At 48.6% G+C, this 26714-nt stretch overlaps 1 protein-coding gene across 1 annotated transcript; it reads left to right on the top strand.

Annotated features, from left to right (window-relative positions):
* Positions 1–7812: 7812 nt before the first annotated feature.
* On the top strand, positions 7813–17341 carry LOC131095757 (serine/threonine-protein kinase PAK 1-like). The gene is given in 9 exon segments (XM_058043837.1): positions 7813–7966; positions 9078–9108; positions 9683–9800; positions 10501–10600; positions 10999–11042; positions 11045–11215; positions 12564–12701; positions 16902–17030; positions 17300–17341. Coding segments are annotated over 9 exon segments (927 nt in total).
* The last annotated feature ends 9373 nt before the right edge of the window (positions 17342–26714 follow it).

Raw genomic sequence — 26714 nt, forward strand, 5'->3', positions numbered from 1 at the left:
CCTTACGGGTTACTTTATACAGGGTTAAACACTCCCTTTCTCCACAGTCCCAGCAGTCTTGTCTGTCCCCCACGAGGAACAGCCCAGAGCGGAGGTGCCTCCAGGAAAGGAATGTCCTGGCAGTGCCCAGAGACGTCCACAGCACGGTTGTTCTCACTGGAGCAGGGAAGCGTTCCTGCCGCAGTCACCAAATGAGGTGTGGAATAGAACTCACCACAGCTGAAGTTAGAAGGTGGTGTGTTTATTACAGCGCCAGGCACAGGAGGAGTTGTCTCCTAAAGACATGTGTGAAGAATCACTGGCTCTCTACTCATCTAAAATGAGTACACGTTCATATAATTCCCAAAAAACCTAACACGTATTCATTAGGTAACACTGCCTACCCCCCTCCGTACTAAAATGTATTATAATTGAGTCCAAAGTTCCTTCACATTTCTGCAGTCTTTCACTTCACATGGGTTGGTGGGTTTTAAAGTGGGGAATGGTGTCCTTCTGATGAAGGCCAAGACGTCTTCCTCAACTTGACCTCTTTACTTATGACCAGTTGGCAGGCTTTTGCACTTCTTGCCTATAGCTGAAGTTTCGGGGCCCAGGTGCAGGCTCTGGTCCTCTTCTTTGTCACAAAGAAATCTGCATCCCATCCTACTTCTTTAAACATAGTAAAGACAGGCAAGGGATATATTACCCTAGCCTTAACCACCTTACCTGCACAACATTAACTATTCTTATTATTTCTACTCTTCTTGTTATACTCTTTCCCCCTAACTAAATCTTGCTGAAATTTTAACTCTTCCAGTTCTTTCAAATCCTTGATTCATTGGCCTCATCTCACATGCCAACCATGTGTGAGCCAATGCCATAACTGGGAAATTCCACTCCTGAGCAGGAGATATAGGGCCTGGTTCTGAGCTGGAAGGGTGAGAAGGATGAAATGCACACCATTTTCATCCAGGGGATGTCCTGAAAGTGCACTGCCTACCTTCCTCTGCTGCCGAGCACCATGCTCCATCCCCTTCTCCTGCTCCGCAGATTTTTGGGAATCCAGGGGTTGCTGTGCATTATTTGCTATTGCAACTAATAGAATGACTTTGCTTTGCAAGCCCCGTTTTGTCCTGGGTTCTTTTGGGCATGGGGCTCCTCCTGAACTTGTGACAAAAGCCAGCAGGGACCTACAGGACACTCCTATACTCATGTCAGTAGATTCTGAGAAGTGATAAAGGTATCAATAAGTCAAAAGGTATCAATCAGTAAATCAAATAATTTGAGGTAATGTTTAGCCTGTGAGTTTCAGCAAAGTATTGAAAATGTCTTAGATCCATGGATCCAAACTAGTAAGTGAGATTGCTGGGTGTGCATGTATCAGGGAAGTGATTCCCCACACACCCCGTGCTGAGATCAAGTATTGCCTCTCTTCTTACCCTGAGCTGTCAGCAGGGATCAGGCCCTGTTTGGCAACATTTATTTTGAAGACTTCTATTGAGCAGATAAGAATGGTCCAAATGAAATCTTTTCCAGCTGTTTCCCTCTGGCTCACCTGTTTGAGGGTTAAGATTCTGTGCTGCAGGTGTCCTGGGTGTGTGCAGAGCAGAGCAGCCCCAGAAAGCCCTTGGCTTGCCCACCAGTTGTCATGCCTTGCTGCCAGGTGTGCCCAGCTCTGGCAGGAGAAAGAGCCCGCAGCGCAGTGGGCACCGTGCCCTGCCCAGCCGGGGCTCTCTGGCACAGAGCAGCAGCAGCGCCAGCACCGTTCAGCCCGCTCCTGCCTTGGCTTCCCCTGGCACACAGAAGCCTCTGGAAATCAGCACCGCCAGCGGGGTTCCCAGCTTGGAGCAGCTGCTGCTGGCGGGCAGATGCTGCCAGTTTGACTGCTTCCAGAGGGGAAGAAAGGCAGAGATGTACATGCACCTGAGCCCTGGGCATGTCCAAGAAAGGGGCAAATAGGTGGGGAGATTTGTTAGGAAAGATTTCAGCTCTGATGCCAACAGTGCCTTCTCTCCTGGTTCTGTGTGTTCTAGATGAGTAGTGCCATGGTTGGCACTGACAATTAAGAAGCAGATGTAATGTGGATGCTCAAATGTGTAGTGATGATATTGTAATATATCCTCCCACTCCCTTTCTCCTCCCCTTTGTAATTGCCTTGGTAGTCAGGGCATTTGGGGAGGGCTGGCTTGTGACCAGCAGGCAGGGGGAAACAAGACCTGACCTCCAGTCAAGGTGCAAGAAAGTAATCTCCACCAATGGACAGCAGAGAAAGAGTTGACTGACAAAACTTTCGGAGGAGCTAAGGGTATAAAAGGCAGAGTATCTCTTTTGTAAATGACCAGGTAGCTAATAGTCATGGAGACTCTCAATGCTGCAATTTTTCCTTATTCATTCCTTTGTTAAGGTTTAATATACCTTTAAAATGTTAAAAATGAGAGTCATTTCTCACATGTGCAGTACAGTGGGCCATTTTCTTGGTCTGGTTTCCTTTGCTTGCTTCCCATCTGAGTGCTCAGTTGGGGTACAGGCTGTAGGTGCTTGGGGCACTCCTGGAGTTCCTCTTGAATGCCCTGAACAACAGGGTTTGGTCCATGAGGGGAATTTCTGCTGCTCTGTGATAGATGAGAACTTCCCGGGCTCTTTTGTGTTTGCTGTAGGGAAGGTTGGTTAGTGCTTTGCATAAACTCACAGACCAACATGGAGCGTTTGCTTTGTCGTGTCCGGGCATGGTTATCACATTGTCGTAGTGGCATCAGAAGGTTGCCTTGGTGCACAGAAGGCCTGAGTGTCAGAGCAGCCCTAGCGCTTGCTCCGTTCAGGAGAACCTTCCTGGTCAATGCATCTGTCTGTAGGCAGCTGCCCACTGACAAGAGGCTTGTTTTGTAGCTTTTAGAAAAGTTGCAGAAATGCCAATAATGAACCATCTGGCCACTGCCGCTTTTGCTGCATATTGCATTACATATTCCATTTATTACTTTACGAATTTTGCCCATAAGTAGAACTTTCCCTTCTACTTAGGTTAGGGTGTATCCTAACCTGGCTTTTGTATGTCTTCCCACTCTTCATTTGTGACTGAGTGCCTGATTTTGAAACAGAAAGAGCATTAGGATGCCATTGCTTTGGTTAAGCTTCTGTCAAGTCGTTCATCTAAAAAGGGAGTGAACTGTAGCCACAGGGGCAGCATTTGCAAGGGAACCTGCAGGGGTTCTGTTCCCTCCACGGGAGAGTCTGTGGCAGCAGAGTCTGTCATTTCCTCAGTTTGCTGGGACAAGCAAGACACCTTTGAAAATGTGGACTGGCAGACCTTCTTGGAAGGCCTTCTTAAAACTCTGCAATTTGCCCCAGAATTCAGGGAAAGCTTCTTTCTTTCAACAGTTTCTCTTGAAAGGATCTGACTGTCTAACTTGACCCTTTACAGAGTGCCAAAATTGTGATCTTTCCTTTGCAATGAAATGCAAACCCCAAAGCAGTGAGTGTCTGCTATTGAACCCTGGAGCTGCTGCTCTGCTGTTTCACAAAGAAGTGCCAGAGCTCAGGGGGATTTTCGGGAAGCTTTTCTGGGCAAGAATTTCCAGCAAGTTAATGAGAATTGGTGCATGCAACTGATTTTTTTAAAAAAAGTACCTGAAGGAGACGATTTCAGAAGCTGTTAATGTGTTTAGTAGAACAGGAGCATTGAGTGTTAAAGAAAAATCTGCATTTTCTTGGTCATGTTTGTAGTCATTTACTGGCAAAACAGGCCAAAGTGTAAGCAAAACCAAGGATATTGACCTGATCTCTTGCTGGCTGTGTGAATGAAATGTGTCTCCTGGAGGGATGTTATGAAATGGGAAATCATCTCTGTTTGGGTTGACTTGTTCTGTGGGATTCAGCAGCCCAGGCAGTTTTCTCACAGCATGTGGTTCATTTTCCCTTCCCACTACAGGTCACCTGAGGCGTGTATTCAGCGGAACTGATCCTGAGCTGAGTGAGAAAAGAACATTTCATGCTCCTGGTGTTTAAGCATTGTAGAGGAAGCTGAGAGCTTGGCCAGTGGCAGTAGAATATAGAGGGCCAGCTAGGAAAGTTGAAAGAAAATCCATTTTCATGCAAGAAAAAAATCAAAGGCAGAAATGGTAATTTATTAATTTCCATCCCAGAGCTTGGAAGAACTACAAATCCAGTTTTGCAGAGAGAACGTTGTTTCCTACAGCAATATAGGGTGGAATATTTCCCTAAGGGCTTGGTTGCCACGTTGTCTTAACTTGCATTTAACTAAAAAAAAATTCCTGTATAGCTGAATTACACCGTTGAAGTTAAGTCAGAGTACCTTAGAATTCTATTCCTACCAAATCTTTTAATATCTTTTAATAAGATGTGGTTGCAGAAGAGGAAGAAGCTCTTGAAATGGTGGATGCTGCAATTGAAGCTGCAACCTTTGTGGCTGGGGAGCTGCGTGGGCCAAAAGGAGCCAGGGGTTCTGGCGGTTTTGAGCAGCTGAAGATGAGGCAGTGTATGGCCAGGGGCCAAGAAGGCCAAGTGCATGGTGGCTGTGCCAGCAGCAGTGGGGCAGCAGGAGCAGGGCAGTGAGCGTGGCCCTGTGCTGGGCAGCGCTGCGGCCACAGCTGGAGTGCTGTGTGCACTTGTGGGCCCTGGGGAGCAGAAAGTCATGGAGGGGCTGCAGCGTGTGCACAGAAGGACAGGGGAGCTGGGCAAGGGGGTGCAGCACAAGGCCAGGGAGGAGGTGCTGAGGGAGCTTTAGCCTGGACAGTGGGAGGCTCTTGAGGCACCTTCAGCATCTCTGCAATGCAGTGAAATATTTATCTACTTTTGGACTGGACTTCCCCTCCCTTTTTTGTTGTTATTTTTTGCTTTACTTGGAGGAGAAGACCCAATTCATTTTCTCTTTTTCCCAATGCAGGTTCTTTTTGCAATTATTTCCTGCCCTTACACAGCACTGGGAATGGTTCTGCTTGAAGTTTTTATTCCAAGGTGTCACTACTGGGGAACGCAGTATTTTTGCATGAGAACACATCATTCTGTGCAGGGACCTTGGTGCAGAAGGAGCTGTTGTGGTTCTAGGCCAGCCACTATGGCCTTACAGATCACCTTAAAATTAGCAGTGCCCGTGCCTTTCTGCAGCCCAGGCAATCAGTGTGTGTTGTGTTAGGGAATTGAGCAGGAGATCAATGCTTTGCATTCCAGCTGGTCCTCAGAAATCACGGGAGCTGGGAGGGGCTGGGCTGCACTTTGGATTCCAGGCACTTTAGCACCATCAGTGTGGTCGTGTCCAAGAGAAGAACTCGGCCGAGCACAGATGAACAAAGAGTGCAGTTCCCAGTGCAGTGCCCTGGGTCTGATTGCATTCCATAAGGATCTACACGCACCACATTCTCCAAGAGTGTGGTTTATTGAGCAACAGGAAAGCAATCTCAGGATTGCTGCTGATCATGGCAATGGCCACCAAGTGTTGATGTGGGGCAGCAACAGAGAGGACAATAAAGACAGATCATAGTAGTGACATCTATCTTTCTTCCTGTCTATCTATCAATCATCTATCTATCTATCTATCTATCTATCTATCTATCTATCTATCTATCTATCTATCTATCTATCTAACATTTACATAACTGAATCTTCCTGGCTCTGGTCCAAGGCAGTTGGAAGTGCAAAGGTCACCTAAAGCAGCATCCCTTACAGGAGAGGATTAGAGACATGTTCCCTCGACCGATTCTGAGCAGGAAGAGATGTTTCCCCCTCTGTGGTATTTCCCACAGAGTTGTTTTCATCCTCCAGCCTCTTGTGCCCTGAAGTCCCCAGTTAATTCTTTAAATTTCCGCCTCTCCTAGAGAGGTGGAACAATTCCATGTTTAGGTGGTGTTTGGTGACTCTGCTCATATGTGCCATGCATTACATGACGCATGGTTTCCTTCACTGGCATCCCCAGGGCTGTGTAAGCGCATTCGTTCATGGGGCCTTAGGGGAGTCTCTGTTTCTGCTGATCAGAATTCTCACTTGACAAAAGAGGGAGAAGAAACACCTTGGTCCTCCTCCATATATTGTGGTGGCCATAGAGACTCTGTGATCTCCATCAGAGATCTTTACATGCATCCTCATCTCCTGAATGACCAAGTTTTCTAACAAGAGTGTGGATTTCAGAAAGGCAGGAATGCTGGTGGAGGCCTGAGGAGAACTCCAGAAGTTTCACTCACAAGGAGTGAGCTCACCCAGGAAGCCACCTGAAGAGCCAGGATGGAGCTGTGGGACAGGGCAGGGTGTCACTCACTACTGAAAGACAAACAGGACATGGCAGAAGCAGAGGGAGGCCCTCACCAGACCCTTGAGAAATGCCACACCTTCCCTGTCAGCTGCCTGAGAGGCTCTTGCAGCTTCAGTCCCAGATGGCCCCTGATTGTAGGGCCAGGGTCACTTTGGAATCTGCCTCCCCTCAAACAGAGAATGACCTAGCAGAGCAGCAGCACAGTGCTTTGGGAACGTGTGAGCCCAGCAGTCTTGGAGTCTTGGCCCACAAAGGTCCTATGGGAAGCTGAAACCCATCTTCTCTTGCTTTCTATGCAGGTGCTTCTAGAGAGAGAGCAGGAGCAGACTGCTTCATCAGAGATGCCATGCCAGACTCAGGGAGAGCTGTTCCCAGCCCGAGAGCAGGAAGAGCAGCTCAGGCAGCAGGTGGAGAAAGGAGAAAGACCAGGTAAGCCTGACTGGCCAGGAGAAAGAGGGAAGGGCAGGAAGAAGGGCATAAACCACAGCCCTTGGGGCTGAGGAGGCCAGGAATCCCACAGGCACTGGAAGCACAGAGCCTTGGAATCTGCAGAGATCAGCCCTGGGACAGAAGGTTTGAAATGGAGGCAGAGGTGGGGAGGGAAGCAGAGAGAAGGAGCTGAATCAATGTGATTCTGAGGCTGCAAGAGGAAAAAAGCTGAGCCTGGTGGCAGCTCCCAGTCACTTGCTCTGCATTTGTGTGCACAGAACATCAAGGCAGAGCCACAAACAGAGCTGCTTGAAGCTCAGAGTGCCATCATGGCACTGAAGGGGAGGAACAAGGAAGACATGGGAAGAATTCAAGAGGAGAATCTCCATCAGCAGAGGGGCGAACAACACAACCAGGTGAGTGAAAGAATGGCAGCCACTCCACTCACAAGGCGTCCTCTTCCTCCCTGGTTACAGAACATCAAGGAATACCTGCAGGCAGAGCTGCAGAAAACTGATGCCAGGATCAAGGCATTGGAGAAGAGGCTTGAGGAAGACATGAAAATCATCAGAGAGGAAGCTATCTGCCTCCCTCAGGCTCCAGAAAAGCAAGTGAGTAAAAGAGGGATTCAGTCACTGCAGTCACCAAACTGGGGGTTTCTGCCCTCCTTGCCTTTCCAGTGCAAAGCAGCAGGGAGTGAGGCCATGCCTCTGAGTGCCATCCTGCTGTGGTGTGTATCACAGTCACTCTGAGGGACATTTCCTGGTGTGCTGAATCTCAACTGCTGCCCTGGACAGTGAAACTTGTCCTTTGGCCTTTGGGCCAGCAGTCATCCAAATTGATTCCTGTTGGCCTGTTCCTGCTCTCCTTGTTTCTGGAGGTGTTTCCACAGTGGAACGCGGTGATCCAGATGGAAGACTGAAACAAGCTGTCCGTATCCCCTGTCAATCTGTTCTTTCCCTTTCCTCACAGTTGGTGACTCCTGGCTGACAGGGACAAGCTGTAGTGTCTGACTGCTTTGTTCTGTTTGACTTGAGCTGCAAGTGCTGACATCTCACCGGGCAGCCTGTGAAGACTTCCAGCAAATGTCTGGCAGTGAAGGACCCCAAGGTTGGCATGAGGCACAGGAACAGTGCCCACCAGAAATGCTCCAGGTCCAGCACATCACGGGCTCTGAACCTGCTGCCGCAGCAGCATCACCTCAAGGAAGCTCTTCTGTGACACCGGGGAACTCGAGCTCGGGCAGTTTGTTCATCTCCCTGGAACAGCAGACTGAGGAGAAGTACCTGGAGATGCTGGGTACGTCCAGGCTGTTTCTTGTCTGAGGGACAGTGTGTTGTGTGCAGGTTTTAGCAGAGCTGTACCAAATGTTCCCCGAGTTTGGTGCCACAGGGCCATTTAGGACTCCCCAGAGGAAGCGCTGTGCTCCGAGGCAGCGAGAGAGCGCTCTGGGTGTTCCTGCTGCCTCTCAGGGTACCTCGGACTGGCTTGGGTTTGCCTGAGCTTCCCTCTCTGCTAAAGACTGAAGCAGGGATTGTTCTTGCATCAGCAGAAGGATGTGACCTTGCAAATGATCTAGGCGACTCCTGCATGCTCGTGGCCAAACTGAACAGAATTTTTAGCTTCCTAAATTCTCCTTAGACTCCTGACTTCCAAACAGTCATCAGAGAAAAATACCTTCACAGAAATGGACTGGCTTTGGACTTTTGTCTTTTTGGTTGGGGATTTTTTATTGGGTTTTTTTTGGGTTGTTTTTGTTTGGTTTTTTGGTTGGGGTTTTTTTTTTTTTTGAGGGGGGGTTGTGTTTGGTTTTCTTTCTGCATTTTTTTTTCTGTTGTTTTGTGGGGTATTTTTGGTGGAGTTTGTTTGTCTCCATCTTGAAGGGAGCCCTTCTGCCTCACATGTCTTGCTGCTGTCATTTTTATGACTGGTCCTGGTACCACTACTATATTTGCAGTTTATTTCCATGAGAATGCTATATTTTGTCAATAAGAGAATGCTATCTTTTTGCCAATAAGAACTCCTTTGAAAGTACATCAGGTTAAAGGACAAATAGAGAGCATGAGGTGTTTTCCATGTGCTCCCAAAGAAAAAAGCAGTATCTTTATAACAACTTTTATTTAATCTTCTAGTTTTGTGCATATCAAGATGTGTCCAAGAGACACATCCAAGTGGCACGATCAGATAAAACTGTACTGCAGGCGTTTCTCAGGAGAGAGCCTCCAGCCCAGCCATGGTATATTCCTCAGATCCATGGCGCTTTTCCATACCCGATTCCCACTCTTTCCCATGAATGTTAGAATCCTAGCCATTGGCCCAAGCCCTGCTCAGACCAGTCTCTAGGAAAACACATCAAGTCCTTTGTGATTCTGCAGCACAACCCAATGAATCTGCTTCTTGCCCATAACAGCTGCCAGTGCTGTGCTCTCAGATAAGACCTGGTGGGGCTGAGACCAGAGCTCAGGGGATTCTGTGTCTACCATCACCTGTTGGGACAAAAAGGGCACTGATCCACACCTCGGTGGGGCTGATCTCAAGGCCCATCCTGTTGTGTCCTGAATGGGGGCAAATACTTGTACGGGGCTCAGGCTCACTCTGGCTTCTTCCCATCAGTGCCTGTCAGTGCTCATGCTTGGCCTTTGCCAGCCTGGTTGTGGTCGCTGCCCTGTCCCTGAGGGCTGCAGAGACTGCAGAGGCTGGAGCCTTCCTTAGCTGGGAGAGGGGCATCTTGGAGCTCAGCCTGCTCATAAACAGGTCAGGGTCCTGCTGCTGAAAGTCCCTTTAGGGATTGGTTATAGGATTGAGCTTCTCTGGTTTACAAATGGGAAGGAATTCTTTTGTCAAACTGCTGAAAGGTGGGGAAGATGTCCTCTCCTGGAAATGCATCTCCCCGTGCTTTGTTTCCTGTCAAGAGAACTCTTCAAAGGATTGTACTAAATCATTCTCTGTGCCAGTCATCTGCCCAGCAAAGTAGCCATGCATGTTCATCTCCATGCCCTTGTTTCCTTCTTTCAGCTACTTTCGGGGGGAGGAACTCTGGCTGGTGCTGGAGTACATGGACGGAGGCGCCCTGAGCGATATCATCAGCAGGACCTCCCTGTGTGAAGATGAGGCAGCAGCCATCAGTCGGGAGGTCAGCAATCCCATCTGTGTTTCCAAGGGCTTGGGCAGGATTGTCTGGGAAACAGGGGCTCAGACCTGCAGTGATTTCCTGTGCCAAGCTTTGGTTCTGTGTGGCTGGTATGCTATGGGCAAGAAAAAGCATCTCAAGTGCAAGGCCTGCCAGTGCCCCTGCACTCCCTGTACTCAGTGCCAGTACTCTTCTCTCCTGCTGTTGTATTCTCACTCTGGCTCATGTATTTGTATTTGCTGTTCTCCACCTTGCCTCTCTAAATGTTTGCCTGGAGTCTGTCTTCACTGCATTCCTTGCCTGTGAAAGCAAAGGTGCTGGTGGCAGGATTTGAAATGATCAGCAAAGAAAAAAGACAGAGACTCGTTTCTCTCAGTCCTCGCATACAAGGACAGGAGTGTAGCCAAAAGGCTCTTTCCTTCTGAGCACATGCACTGCAGCAGCCGTCATCCTGGCTGGTTTGCAGGGGACAGTCTATAACAGCAGGTGCTGTTGCTCTTTCAGAAGCTGACATGCCTTTCCTCAGAAAGGTCCTGCTCTGCAACTGTTGGAGCAGCAAGCTCTTCCTCTCAGTGGCCATTACTGTTCTGCCATTACTGCCCATTCCCCTGGAGAGGGAATCTTTTAGATTCTTTGTTGTCTTTCTTGTGGGATGAAATCACATCACTCATTTTTGCCCTCCTCTTTCTGTTTTCTCTCTCAGTGTTGGCAAGGACTGCATTTTCTTCACTCAAACCATGTGATCCATCGAGATGTGAAGAATGACAACATCCTTCTCAGAACCGACGGTTCTGTCAAGCTGGGTCAGTGTATTCTTGGTCAGGAGCAGCATTCCAGGGATGTGGGTGTGGGGCTGCTTGGAGTGACAGCCAGCTCCCCTAAATGGTGCTGGTGGCAGTGCAGGGACACCCGCTGTGAGCTGCGGGCACAGTTGCAACGTGCACAGAGGTAGGACAAGGAACAAGCAGTCAAGAGTGGCCTTGCTCTGTGTGTGTCCCTTCCAGACAGAGGGAGCTACAATCTAAAGCTTCCAAAGAACAAAAGCCACCACGGAGAGAGTGTAAAAAACGGGGGGATTTTTTAAGTCGCCAATGCCAGGAAATTCAACAGCACATTTTCAAAATTGTACTGTGGAACTCTTTTGCTTGCTTTCCTAATTGCACAGAATTCAAATAGAAACAGAGTTTTGCTTTCTCCTCAGGTGATTTTGGCCTCTCTACTCAGCTCAGCCCTGAGCAGAGCAGACTCTACTCAGCTCAGCCCTGAGCTGCTCGGTAGTCGGGACTCCTTGGTGGCTGGCGCCAGAAGTGCTGACAGGTCAACCATATGGTCTCAAAGTGGACATATGGTCTTTTGGAATTGTGGGGATTGAAATGATCAAACAAGAACCTCCCTACTGGAACCAAAGTCCCATCATGGTAAGGAGCAAATACTCACTGATCCCACAGTGTTTCTCACCTGTCCCTTGTCCTGCATGCCATTGGACAAAAGCCCATTGCCATCTGCTGGAACTATTTCCACCAAGGTGTCCTCCTAAAAATATCCCTGCAGCACATCAGCATCTGCTGTAGTTTTGGTTGCCTCAGTACGGGAACTCAAGCCTTACCACATGCAAACAAACTTCAAACAAACTCTATTCTCAGGCAACACTTTCCTTTGGCTTTTAAGTGGTTCCAGTTCTTTTTTCTGTGGAGATGGCCTTAATAGCAGGAAACAAGAATCTGAGAACTGCTGTTATCTTTCCAGAAAAGAAGGAAGGAGACCCAAACCCAACAAAGTTTCTAAACTGTGGTCATTAGAGATGAGCCTAACTCCCTGTTCAGTTTCTTCTCACTGGGAAACATGCCTGAAACCTGGGCATGAGGGTGTAAAGGCCACTGAGTCTCTTCTGCTTCTTGCGCAGTGTTGCTGAAACACTCAGTCACCGTGTTTCCTTCATAGCCCAGGCCACATTGTCCATGTGACCAAGCCAGAGCCTGGTGATGTGGACAGCCTGCCAAAACCTCCCATTTGTTTCCTGGCTCTTTCTGGGATGCGCCTACCCTTCATGCATTGACTTGAGTAGCCAAATGAGCAGAGGGTGACCACAGGGATGGCACCTCTCCTTCTTCTGACCATGACAATTTTTTTTGCTGCAAAACAGGAAGTTGCAATTTTCAGACTGCTGAGAGACAAAGCTGCAGGTGGCTCCTGTGTGCCCAAGCAGGCATTTTCATCCCAATACATTTGCGCAGGCATCTTAATGTGTCTGTGTTGAAGCTGAGATTGTAAATGTTTATTTCCTTACCTGGGGATTAACTGATGGATTTCCTTCCCTTCCTTCCAATTCCCATTGTTTTCAAGAACAGCAAAAAAAGCTTGTTCAGTCTTGTGCTAGGGCACGTGCACTTAAAGGACCAACAAGCACTGCAGACACGCCTTTCATGCACTAACCCTTGAAATTAGTTTGTATAGCACAGTCCCTCTTCCAAAAAGCCTCTCAAGCTGGTGTGAACCCTCAGAGAAGCAAATGTGCTTTTCCTGACGTAGCTCCCACTAACTAGGTCAGTCAATGAAATCAGCTGCCAAGGCAAGATCTGCGGGATGGTGGAAAAGCTGTGGCTGCATCGGGGTTTGGGTTTTCTGGTTGGTAAAGGAAAATGATCTCTGGGTCTCTGCCAGGGCAGAAACTGCCACTGAAGAACAGAGGTTAAACAAAGGGAGGTGGGAGAGCACTTAAGAGATGTGAAAGCAGCAAGTGGAGCCTGGTGTCTCCTTTTTCTCCAGGCTACACAACTGATAGCCACAGTAGGGACCCCACGGCTGCAGCAGCCCAACCGATTCTCGCCTTGCCTGCGTGACTTCCTGAGCTGCTGCCTGCAGAGAGACAAGGAGCAGCGCTGGTCTGCCAGGGAGCTCCTGCAGGTAAAATGTGACGGGAACTGTGCCAGGGTTAGTGCCGGATTGTGTGGCAGAGAGGGAACTGCAGGGCCCAGTGCCACTGGGCTGGCCCGGCTGGGAAGGAAGGTGCCATCCAGCACACGAGGGGCAGGGCATGGAAAGGCAGACACTGCTCTGTCTCCCTGTGGAAATCAGCACAGTGCCTGTCTTGTAAAGGCAGGGACCTATGTGAGCTATTGGAGTTTCCTGAAAGGAAGAAACCCCAGGGACAGAAAGCACCATTTCTACAGCACTGGCAGGGCAAAAATCCCAGCAACATGAAGACATCACAATAAACAGATGAGCGGGACTCTGGGCCACATTTGCCTGGGATGGCAAGGTTCTGCACATGACAATTGAGGAACAGATGGCCCATTGTTCTAATTTCTGGGTCTTTCTAGGAACTAGAGGAATCCTCATCAAGCCTGTGAAGCATTGAGCTTGGAAAGTCATGGTTCACTGTTCTTTGTTGTTTTCTTTTTCTTTTTTTTCCTGTGGACAGCATCCATTTGTAACAACAGCCAGGTCAGCATCCATCCTGGCACCACTCATCAACTCAGTCCAGAAGAAGTAGGAGACAAGAACATATCATGTCAAGATGTTATCTCCATAGCCAATTTTGAGTAGAATTGTAGAACAGGATTCTAGAGTAGGATAGTTGAAGGGGTTTTTAGAATAGGATTATAGAGTAGGATTAATTAAATGAAGTAATTAAATAAAGCTTCTGAATCATCAATTCATTTGGAAGATGATTTGAAAGATCCACTTCTTACTCTTTCAGAAAACTCAACATTTCCTCCTGAATTAGCAGTTGTTTTCTACTGGTGCTAAGACATGCTTATGGCTTCTTTTGTATGGTTCAGAAGTAGGGAAGGTTCTTCTTCATTCATCCTCTCCAAAGCACACTACCTTTAGAATACCATCCACTGGCTGGTTTTGGCACAGCTGTGGTATTTCTAGCTGAGGCAGAAAAGGCAGTGGCATTTGCAAAAGAGGAGTGGGGCAGCCCAGACATTCTATGTGGATTCAGGCCTGCAGCTGTGACTCAAGAGCATTTGGGTTCCTGCCACTTGGATTTGGATCCCTAAATACAATCTCTTTGGCAGAAGGAGAGCCTTGCTCAAGTGAGAAAGCAGAAAGATCAGAGAGGGTGCTCGGGAAGGTCTCCTGTGGTGCAGAGCTGTCAGCGCCTGTGAGGTGAGAGTGGGCCCGGCCTTGGGCAGGGTGGAGCCCCAGCAGAACCCCGGCAGAGGCCGGAGCAGCCTGAGCTGGCTGGGAGAGAGGGAGTCGGGGATATGTCTGAGGGTTTTGCTTAAGGAGTGAACTGATTTGGAAGAGAGCAGAATAATCTCAGTAGGCAATCTGTGTTTTCTTCATTAGTTTTTGAAAGAAGGTCACAATGCATTGAACACAGGTAGGGGGATTAGGAAAGAAAGGACTTATAAAATCAGGCCTTGCTTTGCTAAATTCCCAGCTGGCTGTTACATCTTCCACATGCAGCCAGCTAACTTCCCATGGCAAAAGTCCTAAGAATACAGTTAGCACAACAAGCTGTTGTGCTAAGAAAATTGTTTGCATCTGGAATAAACAAGAAATATGTCCCATGAGCGTCCATGAAAGAAAAATGTAATCACCTGAGTAAGAGCGAGTCCTAGCATGTACACACCAAAACACCTTCTAAGCAATAAATTGTATGGCAAGGAAACTAGCAGCCAGCTGGAGTTGAACACGCGGTCTGTGAAAACAGTATAAAAATGAGGTATGTGAATAAAGAATGGGCTTTCCCTGCATGAAGAAACTGAGTCCCAGCTGCTTTATTGACACAGCAATGTGGCTTCACTCAGCAAGAGCACTTGCAGGGTGTATTGATGAAACCCATGTGTTTTGTTCCCAGAATAGGAAGGAGAGGCATTAAGTGTAACAAACAGGGCTTAGTCTTGTGAGTTCCTTTACCTTTAACAGGAGTGCTGAACCCTGTATTCCCCCACTGCAGTGCTTATTGTGTGCAAGTGGCTATGCTGCCCTAGAGAATAAGGAGAGTGGTCCTGCTAAGAAGGTAGCTGGAATGCATTCAAAGAGAAGAAAATGTTTTTAGGAGGCTCTTGATCACCAAAGGAGAGTTTGAGCAAGGGAATATTTCCCAAATGACTGTGTCAGGAACCACAGTCGTGTCCCAGGCACTGCCATACTTGATCCATGTTTGAGCAGGTTGACAGGACAATGAAGAAAAGTGTCTTGTTTAACAGGTGGGACCTTGACCCTTGAAAGAGAATCAATGTATTGCTCAATCAGTGGGCAGTCAAGCCCATTGAAAGGGGAACAGTGCATAATGAAGCCCTTGGTGGCAGGGAGTCATGGAGTCATCCTGAGCCATCATCTCACAGCCAGCCATGTGTGAGCTGATGCTGCAACTGGGAAAATTCCACTCCTGAGCAGGAGATACAAGGCCTGGTTCCAAGCTGGAAGGGTGAGAAGGATGAGATGCACACTGTTTTGATCCAGGGCATGTCCTGGGAGTGCACTGCCTACCTGCCCCTTCTGCCGAGTACCACGCTCCATCGCCTTCTTCTCAGCAGATTTTTGGGACTCCAGGGGTTGGTATGTATTACTTACTACTGAAACTAATGGAATAAATTTGCTTTGCAAGTCCAGTTGCATCTTAGGCTCGTTTGTGCATGGATATTCCCCCAAACCTCTGGCAATGACCACCAGGGACCTACAGGACACTCCTACTCTGATGTCAATAAATTCTGAGAAGTGACTGAAATATGTCAATAAATTTGGGGTAATGTTTAGCCTGTGAGTTTCAGCAAAGTATTGAATATGTCTTAGGTCCATGGATACAAACTGGTAGGTGAGATTGTTGGCTGTGCAGGGCTATAGGAAGTGATTCCCTATGCACCCAGCACTGAAATAAAGTAATGCCTCCTTTCTAACCCTCAGCTCTCAGCAGGGATCAGGCCCTGCTTGGTAACTTTCATTTTGGCAACTTCTGTTAGCAGGTAAGAAAGGTCAAAATGAAACCTTTTCTAGCTGGTTGATCTTTTTAGGCACCAAAGCACTGTGCCATGGGTGGCCTGGGTGTGTGCAGAGCAATGCAGCCCCCACAAAGCCCCTGGTTTCCCCACGAGTTGCCAGTTTGACTGCTTCCAAAGGGGAAGAAAGGCAGAGATGTACATCCACAGGAGTCCTGGCCATGTCCAAGAAAGGTGCAAATATGTGGGGACATTTGTTAGGAAGCATTTCAGCTGTGATGCCAACAGTGCCTTCTCTCCTGGTTCTGTGCACTATAGGTGAGTAATGTAATAGCTGGCTCTCACAATTAAGAGACAGTTATTATGTGGATAGGTATTATGTTAAAATGTAAAGTGCTGTTATTGTAGTATGGCCTCTCATAGTCCTCTTCCTTAAGCCCCTTGTAATCGCCTGTAGTCAGGGCATTTGGGGAGGGCTGGCTTGTGACCAGCAGGCAGGGTGTAACAACACCTGACCTCCAGTCAAGATGCAAGAAAGTAATCTCCACCAATGGACAGTAGAGAAAGAGTTGACTAACAAAACTTTCAGAGGGGCTAAGGGTATAAAATGCAGAGCATCCCTTTTGTAGATGAGCATGTGGCTGCTAATCATGGAAACTCCCAGTGCTGCAAGCTTTCCTTATTCAGTCCTTTCTTAAGGTTTAAAACACCTTTAAAAAGTTAAAGGCAGGGTTGTTTCTCACATGTGCAATGCTGTGGGCTATTTTCTTGGTCTAGTTTCCTTTGCTTGTGTCCCATCTGAGTGCTCAGTTGGGGTACAGGCTGTAGGTGCTTGGGGCACTCCTGGAGTTCCTCTTGAATGCCCTGAACAACAGGGTTTGGTCCATGAGGGGAATTTGTGCTGCTCTGTGACAGAGGAGAACTTCCCTGGCTATTTTGTGTTTGCTGTAGGGAAGGTTGGTTAGTGCTTTGAATAAACTCACAGACCAACATGGAGCATTTGCTTTGTCATGTCCGGGCATGGTTGTCAAATTGTGGTAGTGACATCAGAAAGTTGCCTTGGTGCACGAAGGCCTGAGTGTCAGAGCAGCCCTAGCGCTTGCTCCGTTTCAGGAGAATCCTCCTGGGCGAGGCCATTCTCAGTGGGCTGTGGTGCACTCAAAGCAGCCTTGCTTTTTCTACAAGGCGTCCTCTTCCTCCTTGTTTGCAGAACATCAAGGCAGAGCTGCAGAAAACTGACGCTAGGATCAAGGCATTGGAGAAGAGGCTTCAGGAAGACATGAAAATCATCAGAGAGGAAGCTATCTGCCTCCCTCAGGCTCAGGCTCCAGAAAAGCAAGTGAGTGAAAGAGGGATGCAGTCACTGCAGTCACCAAACTGGTGGTTTCTGCCCTCCTTGCCTTTCCAGTGCAAAGCAGCAGGGAGTGAGGCCATGCCTCTGAGTGCCATCCTGCTGTGGTGTGTATCACAGTCACTCTGAGGGACATTTCCTGGTGTGCTGAATCTCAACAGCTGCCCTGGACAGTGAAACTTGTCCTTTGGCCTTTGGGCCAGCAGTCATCCAAATTGATTCCTGCTGGCCTGTTCCTGCTCTCCTTGTTTCTGCAGGTGTTTCCACAGTGGAACATGGTGACCCAGATGGAAGACTGAAACAAGCTGTCTGTATCCTCTGTCAATCTGTTCTTTCCCTTTCCTCACAGTCGATGACTCCTGGCTGACAGGGACAAGCTGTAGTGTCTGACTGCTTTGTTCTGTTTCACTTGAGCTGCAAGTGCTGACTTCTAACCGGGCAGCCTGCACAGACTTCCAGAGGACGTCTGGCAATGAAGAACCCCAAGGTTGGCATGAGGCACAGGAACAGTGCCCACCACAAGTGCTGCAGGTTGAGCACATCTACGCGGGCTCTGGCACTAAAGCTGCTGCCGCAGCATCAGCTCAAGGAACCCATACTGTCAAACCTGGGAACTCGAGCTCGGGCAGTTTGTTCATCTCCAATGCTGCCAGCAGCATGGCTGCTCCAAAACAGGAGACTGAGGAGAAGTACCTGGAGATGCTGGGTACGTCTGGGCTGTTTCTTCTCTGAGGGACAGTGTGTTGCGTGCAGGTGTCAGCAGAGCTGTACCAAATGCTCCTCCTGAGTTTGGTGTCACAGGGCCACTTAGGACTCCCCAGATGAATCGCTGTGCTCTGAAGCACCGAGAGAGCACTCTGGGTGAAATGGACTGGCTATGGAGTTTTGTCTTTTTGGGAGGGGGTTTTTTTTAATGGGCTTGTTTTGTTTTCGTTTGGTTTTTTAGTTGTTTTGTGGGGTATTTTTGGTGGAGTTTGTTTTTCTCCATCCTGAAGGAGCCCTTCTGCCTCACATGTCTTGCTGATGTCATTTTTATGACTGTTACTGTTACCATAATGAAAATGCTATCTTTTTGTCAATAAGAACTCCTTTGAAAGTACATCAGGTTACAGGACAAACAGAGAGCACGAGGTGTTTTCCATGTGCCCCCAAAGAAAAAAAAAAACTGCTGAAAGGTAGGGAAGGTGTCCTTCTCTCCTGGAAATGAATCGCCCCGTGCTTTGTTTCCTGTCAAGAGAACTCTTCAAAGGACTGTACAAAATCAGTCTCTGTGCCAGCCATCTGCACTGCAAGGCTGCCTGTATGGTTACGAAGATGAAAGAAGAAGCTGTCTTTAGGAGCTGAGGCACTAAACTCCAGCACTTCAGGGACAGGCCTGGTGCCATGCACTTGAGAGGAAAATGCATCATCCACCTTCTGGCAGAGCCCTCCTGCATCCTGCAGGTTTTAGGCATTTTCAGCACAGATCTCCTGTGTGGGCTGGCTTTCAATGCAAGATCTAAATGGCTTCTCCTTTCTCTGCTTCTCTTTTGTTTCTAGGAGTTTGGGAGATGTTTGCAGAGCACTTACCAATGCCACAGGGAGAGAGGTAAATGTCAACAGCCCCTGCAGACTCTGCTGCTCTTGAGGGGCTTTCCCCGCTGGTGTGAGCTGTGGCTGGAGCTTTGGCTAGAGCTGTTGTGGTGTGCTGTGATGTCCCATTTTGGCCTTCCAGGTCACTTTCCCAGGTGTGCCTGTATGTCTATCCCTTCCCCCTTGCCCCCATGCTGAGTGAGTCCTGTCAATCAGGCTAAACATTCCAGCAAGGCGTCATGTGGTTGGTCAAGTTCAAAGGATGCCCCTATGCCCAGGGGTCATTGGCCTGTCTGGGTGTCATCTTCCTCTGAGACCTTGCCCCTCTTTTCAATTTATTGAAAGGGGGAGAGGTCTTTATTAGTCAGACCGAGCCATGGTCTTACCCAATTCAAAGACCCACACAACCTGTGGACATCCGCAAGGGTCTTGATCTTTGGATTGATTTCTAATTTTTGAGGAACAATGGTCCTATTTCCAATTTCTAAGCCCAAATACTTCCAAGGTGGCATCTTTTGAATTTTCTTTTCCTGGAGCTCAAACCCTGCAACAATCAATGCATCGATCGTTAGGTCAAGCGCATGCGTGAGTAAATCATCATTGGGGGCACACACAAGGATATCATCCATATAATGATAGATGATGGCCTTCTCTGCGTAGAGCCGTGCTGAAAAGGCACAAGAAGCACAGACTGGTGCCAGCCTGCAAAATACATTTTGCACTTTGTCCTCCTCAGCTGCCGGAAGGAAGGCACGCAGGGCAGCGCTTCCTTTCAGAGAAGGACGCGCTCACTCGCTCTCCATTGCTAAAACAAAGGTGGTGCCTTAGAGCACCTCCCTGCTCTTTGGGGCTACAGCTTCAGAGTCCTGAATTCTCGATTCTGGCAGCCAGCAAATCCATCAGAAAGTTACTGCTAGTTCCTTGGCCACCTGCAGTGCTGCACTTGGCAATTGCACATAGGGGGAGATCTGCAAGTGCCCTAAAAGCCCTAAGCCCTGCCCATTGCCCAAGATGTATCCACAAAATATTAGGGCATGGATTACTTCTTCTGAATCCTAGAAAGAGCAGCAGAGACTTGTGGTCAGAGGTTTGTGGGTGATAGTTGAGACACCACTGTTACCAAGTGGACAAGACAAAATGTCAGTGGCCCCACATGTCCTGTAACTGGCCCCCAAGGGAGCAGAGAAATGGGCTGTTGGAATGTCAGCTCCTAATTACTGCAGTGCCTAATCACAAGGCAGTTTGGCACAGCTCAGCTGTGCCATTGCAAAAATCATTTCCTCCATGTGCATTGTTGTCCCTTGCCACCAACTGCTCAAGGCGTCTTTGAAAGGCAGGGACCTATGTGAGTCATTGGAGTTTCCTGAAAGGAAGAAACCCCAGGGACAGAAAGCACCATTTCTACAGCACTGGCAGGGCAAAAATCCCAGTAACATGAAGACATCACAATAAACAGATGAGCGGGAGTCTGGGCCACATTTGCCTGTGATGGCAAGGTCCTCATAACAATTGGGGAACAGATGGTCCCATTGTTCTAATTTCTGGGTCTTTCTAGGAACTAGAGAAATCCTCATGGAGCCTGTGAAGCACTGAGCTTGGAAAGTCATGGTTCATTGCTCTTGTTTTCTTTTCTTTTTTTTCTTTTTTTTTTACCTGTGGACAGCATCCATTTGTAACAACAGCCAAGCCAGCATCCATCCTGGCACCACTCATCAACTCAGTCCAGAAGTAGGAGACAAGAACATATCATGTCAAGATGTTATCTCCATAGCCAATTTTGAGTAGAATTGTAGAACAGGATTCTCGAGTAGGATGGTTGAAGAGTTTTGTAGAATAGGGTTATAGAGTAGGATTAATTAAATGAAGTAATTAAATAAAGCTTCTGAAACATCAACTCATTTGGAAGATGATTTGAAAGATCCCCTTCTTACTCCTTCAGAAAACTCAACATTTCCTCCTGAATTAGCAGTTGTTTTCTACTGGTGCTAAGACATGCTTATGGCTTCTTTCGTATGGTTCAAAAGTGGGGAAGGTTCTTCTTCATTCATCCTCTCCAAAGCACACTGCCTTTAGAATACCATCCACTGGCTGGTTTTGGCACAGCTGGGGTATTTCTAGTTGATACAGAAAAGGCAGAGGCATTTGCAGGAAAAACCAAAGGAGGAATGGGCAGCCCAGACCTCCTGTGTGGATTCAGGCCTGCAGCTGTGACTCAAGAGCATTTGGGTTCCTGCCACTTGGATTTGGATCCCTAAATGCAATTTCTTTGGCAGAAGGAGAGGCAGGAACCCAACATGACAGGTCAGAGGCCAAGTTCTAGCTGTCGTTGCCTGCAGGAAAAGGCTCCATCCTGCAGGACTCCAGCACTCAGCATCCTCAACCAGACACAGCAAGTGCTGGCAACTCAGAAACTTGCACCTCTGCCTTGCACTAAAGACAGCACCTCCCACAACGGGCGCTTACAGCTACAGAGTTTTGTGGTGTGACCCCTCCATGGAGCTGGTGGACTCACCATCCCTGCAAGCCTTTGAGAAAAGACTGAATGTGGCACTGGGTGCCATGCTTTAGTTGAGGAGTTAAGGCATGGCTTGGACTCGATCATCTTAAAAGCATCTGTCTTCCAAGCCACTGATTCTGTGATTCTGTCACTGAGCAAGCTTTTCCTGCAGCCCTGGAAAGGGCTGTGGGGGCCCTTGGCTGAGGATGGGGTGATCAGGGCTCATGGAAAAGAAGCAAAGGGATCAAGGCGAAGGCCGAGAGGGCAGAGCTGCCCCACCGCGGCCCAGAGCCAGCCTCATGTCCTCCTCCTCAACCTGCGCCCTCGGCGCTGTCCTTTGCGGCGCCGGCGGCTCCTCTCGCTGCGGGGCTCCAGGCCGTGCTGGGGGCCGGGCCCCTCGTCTTCGAGAAGCGCCGGAGCCTCGGAGGAAAGCGGCTGCTGCTGTGGCCAGCAGGGGAGAGCTGCGGCAGCGGCCCCGGGCACGGCGAGCTGCCGCTATGGCCGGCTCCTGCCACGGCTCCTGCCTCTGCTCCTGCCCTGTGCGCACAGACACGGCCGAGGGCTGCCCGGCAGCTCCGTGCCGCTCCGCAGCGGGCCCGGCCGGGCTGCTGCTCTCTGCGGCCTCTGCCCGCCGCTGCCGGCCCCGCCGCGCTCCCGCCTGCCTCTGCCGCAGCCGGGCCCACACCGGAGGCAGCACATTGCGGCCGGCTCGGAAAAGCCCTGCCCGCAAAGCGCCCGCCACCGCCTCGGCCTCAGGGCACAGGCTGTCGGCGTCCTCGCAGCTGCGAGCCGGCCCGGGCCGCCTGCCGGCCTCGGCCACAGCTCCCGCCAGTGTCTCCACGGCCGCGGCTGCTCGGCACAGCGGGCTGAGCACAGCCAGCGCCAGCAGCAGCTCCTCACGGGCCCAGGCCCCGCGCGCTCCGAGCCCGCCCAACCCTGAATTCCAGCCCTGAGGGGCTTGGCGTCCCAATGCATCCCCTGGGGACAGCAGAGTCGGCCGCTGAGCTCAGCCCATGGTGACACCACCAAGTGACCCATGGAAAATTCACCAAATCCTCATCAGAGACAAGAAAAAACTCCCATGGTGCCTGACAGCCTGAAGTAACTGCCAATTACAGGTAATTCCATCCACGTGGGAAAAGAGCCTTTTGCATTAAAGCAGAAAAGAGTTATCTAAATGGAGGCCAGGAGCCAACAACTAAGTTATTTGGACTCATGCTTCTTCTGGTTGTTAAAAGGACCAAGAAATTGCAATCTTGCTCTTCTGACACAGCCCTCTGTTCATGATGTGGGACAGTGAGTGCTGATGTGCAGGAGCTGATGCAAGGAACAGGGACCAAGATGCAGCAGGCACAGTGCCAACCTGACAGAGGGATGATCCCTGGCACTGGAAGTGAAGGAGAGGAGTTTGCAGGCAGGACAGAAAATGGCTCTTTGTTTCACTTCTTCTTTCAGTGCTGCTAAGAATGCAGCCTGGAGCAAGCTGGGAACACCAGAGCATGGAGCCCTTTCCAGGCAGGGCTGCATTTGTTAAAGGGGCAGAGGGAGCCCAGCAGGGATCAGACACAAAGCAGCAGGGGACTGAGGAGCCCCTGTGGTGGCAGTGAGCAGCCTCGAGCTCTGCTCACTGCTGGTGGCATTTTCTATTGAACCATCTCCATGGACTTCTACTGGGCCCTGTATTTTTAAGTGTTATACCCCTTGGGTTTTTTGTTGTGGGTTTTTTTCTCCTTCTTCTTGTTGTTTCCTGCACCTTTACTTCTCCAAATTTTCCTACCCTGTCAACAGCAGCCCCTGTTCTGAACTGGCTCTAAAATATTAGCAAAGCAGCTGACAACAACAATGGGTAGAATCCTGTGGCTCAGGAATACTTATGCCAGAGCCCTGCCTGTGCCTTATGCTTTGTCATGATCTCCTTTTCTAGGCAAAAACTGGTGAGCAGTGGAGGTTTTTTGCCTAAGAGCTCCTGAAAAGCAAATGTTGTGCTGGGATTTTCATGAGTGTACCCGTTAACTTCGTTGCAGCAAAAGAGAAAGTAATGCCAGGGCAGCAGAGCAACTGGGAGCTGGTGACCCCTGCAAAGGGCTGGTGTAGGATGTGAGAACACCACATTCCAGGATGGGCCAGAAGGGTAAATGTGCTCAAGGCGCTGCAGGTGAGGTTTGGGCTCACTCAGAGGGCAGCCAGGGCTGGTGAGCACTGGAAGATCCAGCTGCAGTCCCCATCCATGTTCCTTTCAGTGCCGGCTTTAGGGTGCCTGCAGCCTGGATCCAGAGCGCCCTGGGAGGCTCCTGTGGCTGCCTTTGCACCCAGGCTGAGGATGCCCAGGAGCCGCTGAGGCCGGCAGTGGGGACCAGGGCTGGGGCTTGTGGCCTGGCAGGTGTGGCTCTGGGGGCTGTGACAGGCCAGAGCGTGGGTCACTGTCACTGCCCTCCGGAGCCCTGGCTAGCTCTGTGATGTTCCAGGGACAGTGGCAAGAATGAGGAACAGGTTAGGTTGGGATTTTGCTTGAGCCAGAACCTCTAGGCCAGCTGCCCAGCAATAAAGACCCCTGGAGGACTGAGTGAAGGAGGCAGAGACAGCTCTTCTACGGTGTAAAGTGCAGCTAATTTATCAGGAGAGGCAGGCGAAAGGTTGCCAGGAGAAATTTGCCAAAGGGGAACAAAGATTAAAAGCACCTCCAGCGCCCTTCTCCACGGCTTTTAAAATCTTTCAAAATGGGGGGTGGACACCATATAGTAACCAATAAGCGACTCTCGGGGTGTGGATTCGAGGGCTACAACAAATCAGAACAAGGGGAGGAGAGAGGGTTGGGATAGGGATTGGATCTTGGTGTGGGGGACAGGGAACTTTCTGGAACAAAGGGTAGGCTTTGGGCTGATGGATGGGCCCAAGGGGCCGGGTTGTCTTGAGAGACAGGGAAAAATCCGGTGAGGAGGGAGGGAATTGCTTGAGGGACACTTGGGTAGGAGGGCATAACACAGGGGAGAAACTAACTGCAGTAAGTCGGGGAACACTTGAACATACCGCAAGCTAACAGATCATTTGACTCAGAAACTAATGCACTGCAACACAGAAATTCAGGGTTTCAGCAGCTGAGAGGTGGCACTGTTAGAACCCACAGCAGCTGGTGAAAGCCATCTCTGTCCTTCAGGTTCCTGCTGTGTGGGAAGGAGCTGCGAGTTGTGGTGGCTGCACTCCCCCTTTGCTGGGAGGATGATCTGTACCAGGGGAGAGCAGAAAGCTGCCGTGGTGAGCAGAACATGCTCAGAGCATTCCAGTTCAGAGAATGGCACTGCCCCTGAAGGGCAAAAAGCTTGAAAGCATAGAATTCTGTGCAGAACCGTTGCAAAAAATTTCTTTTCTAGAACGTTCCCATTTTTGTATACTGTAGATGAATACTCTGGGTTTTATAGAATGCATGGGGTTTTTTCTTAAGGCTTTTGGGAGATCTTCCAAGTTTATTTTTATTTGCATTTTACATCCAGCAGGTATTCAGATTTTTTTTTTTTTTACTGTTCTTTTGTAAATCTAACAGGCAAAAACAACTAAGCATTTTTTAATCTTTTGGGATATTGTGATTAATATCCTTAGAAAGAAAACCTTGTTAAACATGTGTGAAAACACAAAGAGAGGGAAAATAGCATAAAAGTCTTTTAGAACAGGGCGTGTAATAAGGACTGCAGAACTGAGAAATTCCTCCAAAGGCAGAATTAGCAAGATTTATCACCAAGAATACCTGTCAAGATATTCCTTAAATCAAGGGAAATGTGACCTGCAGCCATACGAAGTACAGCCAAAGCAAATGAAAACATTTGGAAAAGAAGGAATTTTGCCAGTGACATATGAGTCTGTCTGGATAATTGAGGGATGCCCATCACCCTTGCACTGTATTCCTCAAGATTTGCAATATTTTTTCTCCGAATTTCTGTGAAGTGAATAAGCTGCAGTTGTTTAACCATTAACTTAGGCTCTTTGGGGAATTACTAAGCACCATGTATGTTCTTTTGTAGCTGAGCAGGACTTGAGTTTCCCAAATCTTCTGCAAAGCAGAGGGGAACCACACAGCTGCTTGTGCTAATTAATGTTAATGAAGGGTTTCATGAAAGCAGGTGAATGAGAGCATTGCATTATAGAACTTCCACATTCAAGAAAACAGGAGTCCACTTAGAATAAAACCTATAAGGCTAGCATAACATCAGAACAGGATGCAGTGAAACTACTAGACAGGAAATGATGCATCAGAAATTAAATTATGCATTTCTGATACATCTGCACGCATGTGCAAGCTAAAGCAGAAAAAGAAGGGCAGAGATACTGGAACGAAGGTTTTAAAGAAGATTAAATGAAGATTTTAAAATTGCACTGTGCAGAGGAGACACACGAACCACCAGTGTGAACACAGCTGGGAGATTCATCTTGGAGATGGATTAGAGTGGAACCCATTCACTGAATGTTTCTGGTGCACATGAGTGCAAAGAGAAGAAAAAAGAAGAAAAGTTTAATTTCTGAAATCTATTTTGATTCCTGGAAGCATTGTCTAGAGATGTAAAAATCTAAAGCCTCAGAGAATCTGAACCTAAAACTTCCCCAAATGGATTGATCAGGTTTTATGGGCGCATCTCTGCTGTTTTCAGGGTCAATGAAATTGACAATGAGTTTCTGGAAATTAGGAATGCCCACCCATTTTATATATACATATTATATATTCTATTTATTACAGTACATATATTAAAATATATATTATGTAGTGTATTGTAGGAATCCCTAAAATCAGAGGGTTTTGGGAAAGCTGCTCCTCAGTGAAGAGGATTTCTAGGCTAGAGGAATATAAAATAAAAAGAAGACCATGGACAGTGCCATTGCCAGAGGCCCAGGCTGTTAAACGGAGGAATGGATCGTCCCCTTCGCTGCCTGTAGCTGATAGCCCTGTCAGTAATAAGTAGCAACTCCGGGAGCAACGAGATGAGAAACCATCTCTCTAAACCAGAATGGGATGTCTTTTACCAGCTTGAGGCAATTTTACAGGGTCAAGGACATTCGGACATGTCAAAATGTGAACTAAAAGACTTATTAATCTGGGAAAAACTCAAGATATAGACTTGAAGTCTGATTTTACCTTTGATTTCTGGCACCAGATAAAGTGGAAAATTCACAATTTGTCTCTCTCAAAAAGGAAGAGTCTTTGGTCAAACTTACACCTGTCTCCAGAGCTTCAATGGAGAGCTTTGATCAGAATGATTGTAACAGAGACTTTCTCAAACATTAGAACAGAACACCTGGCTCTGAGACTTTAATTCTGAGTGGTGCTGGACCTTCATCCTTCTCTGGGGGAATCTCGGATTTTATTCAGGGTGTCCTGGCATGTCCAGGGTTTCTCCAGGCAGTGTGGACAGCACCCCGAAGCCCAGAAAAGGGGAATCAGATCAGCTTCCAGCTTTGGTCGTGTTCTCTGCTTTTTCCAGGATTCCCTGAGTCATTGATGCTGCAACCAGGCATCGTCCCAACTCCTCCAGGAAATCATCCACCCCCAGAATTCCCAGAGAAGTGTTTGGGATTTTTCTTGCATTCCAAGAGTTTGGGGGATCATGGGACATGTTCTA

Source organism: Melospiza georgiana, chromosome Z (genome assembly GCF_028018845.1).
Source record: "Melospiza georgiana isolate bMelGeo1 chromosome Z, bMelGeo1.pri, whole genome shotgun sequence".
Lineage (NCBI taxonomy): Eukaryota > Metazoa > Chordata > Aves > Passeriformes > Passerellidae > Melospiza > Melospiza georgiana.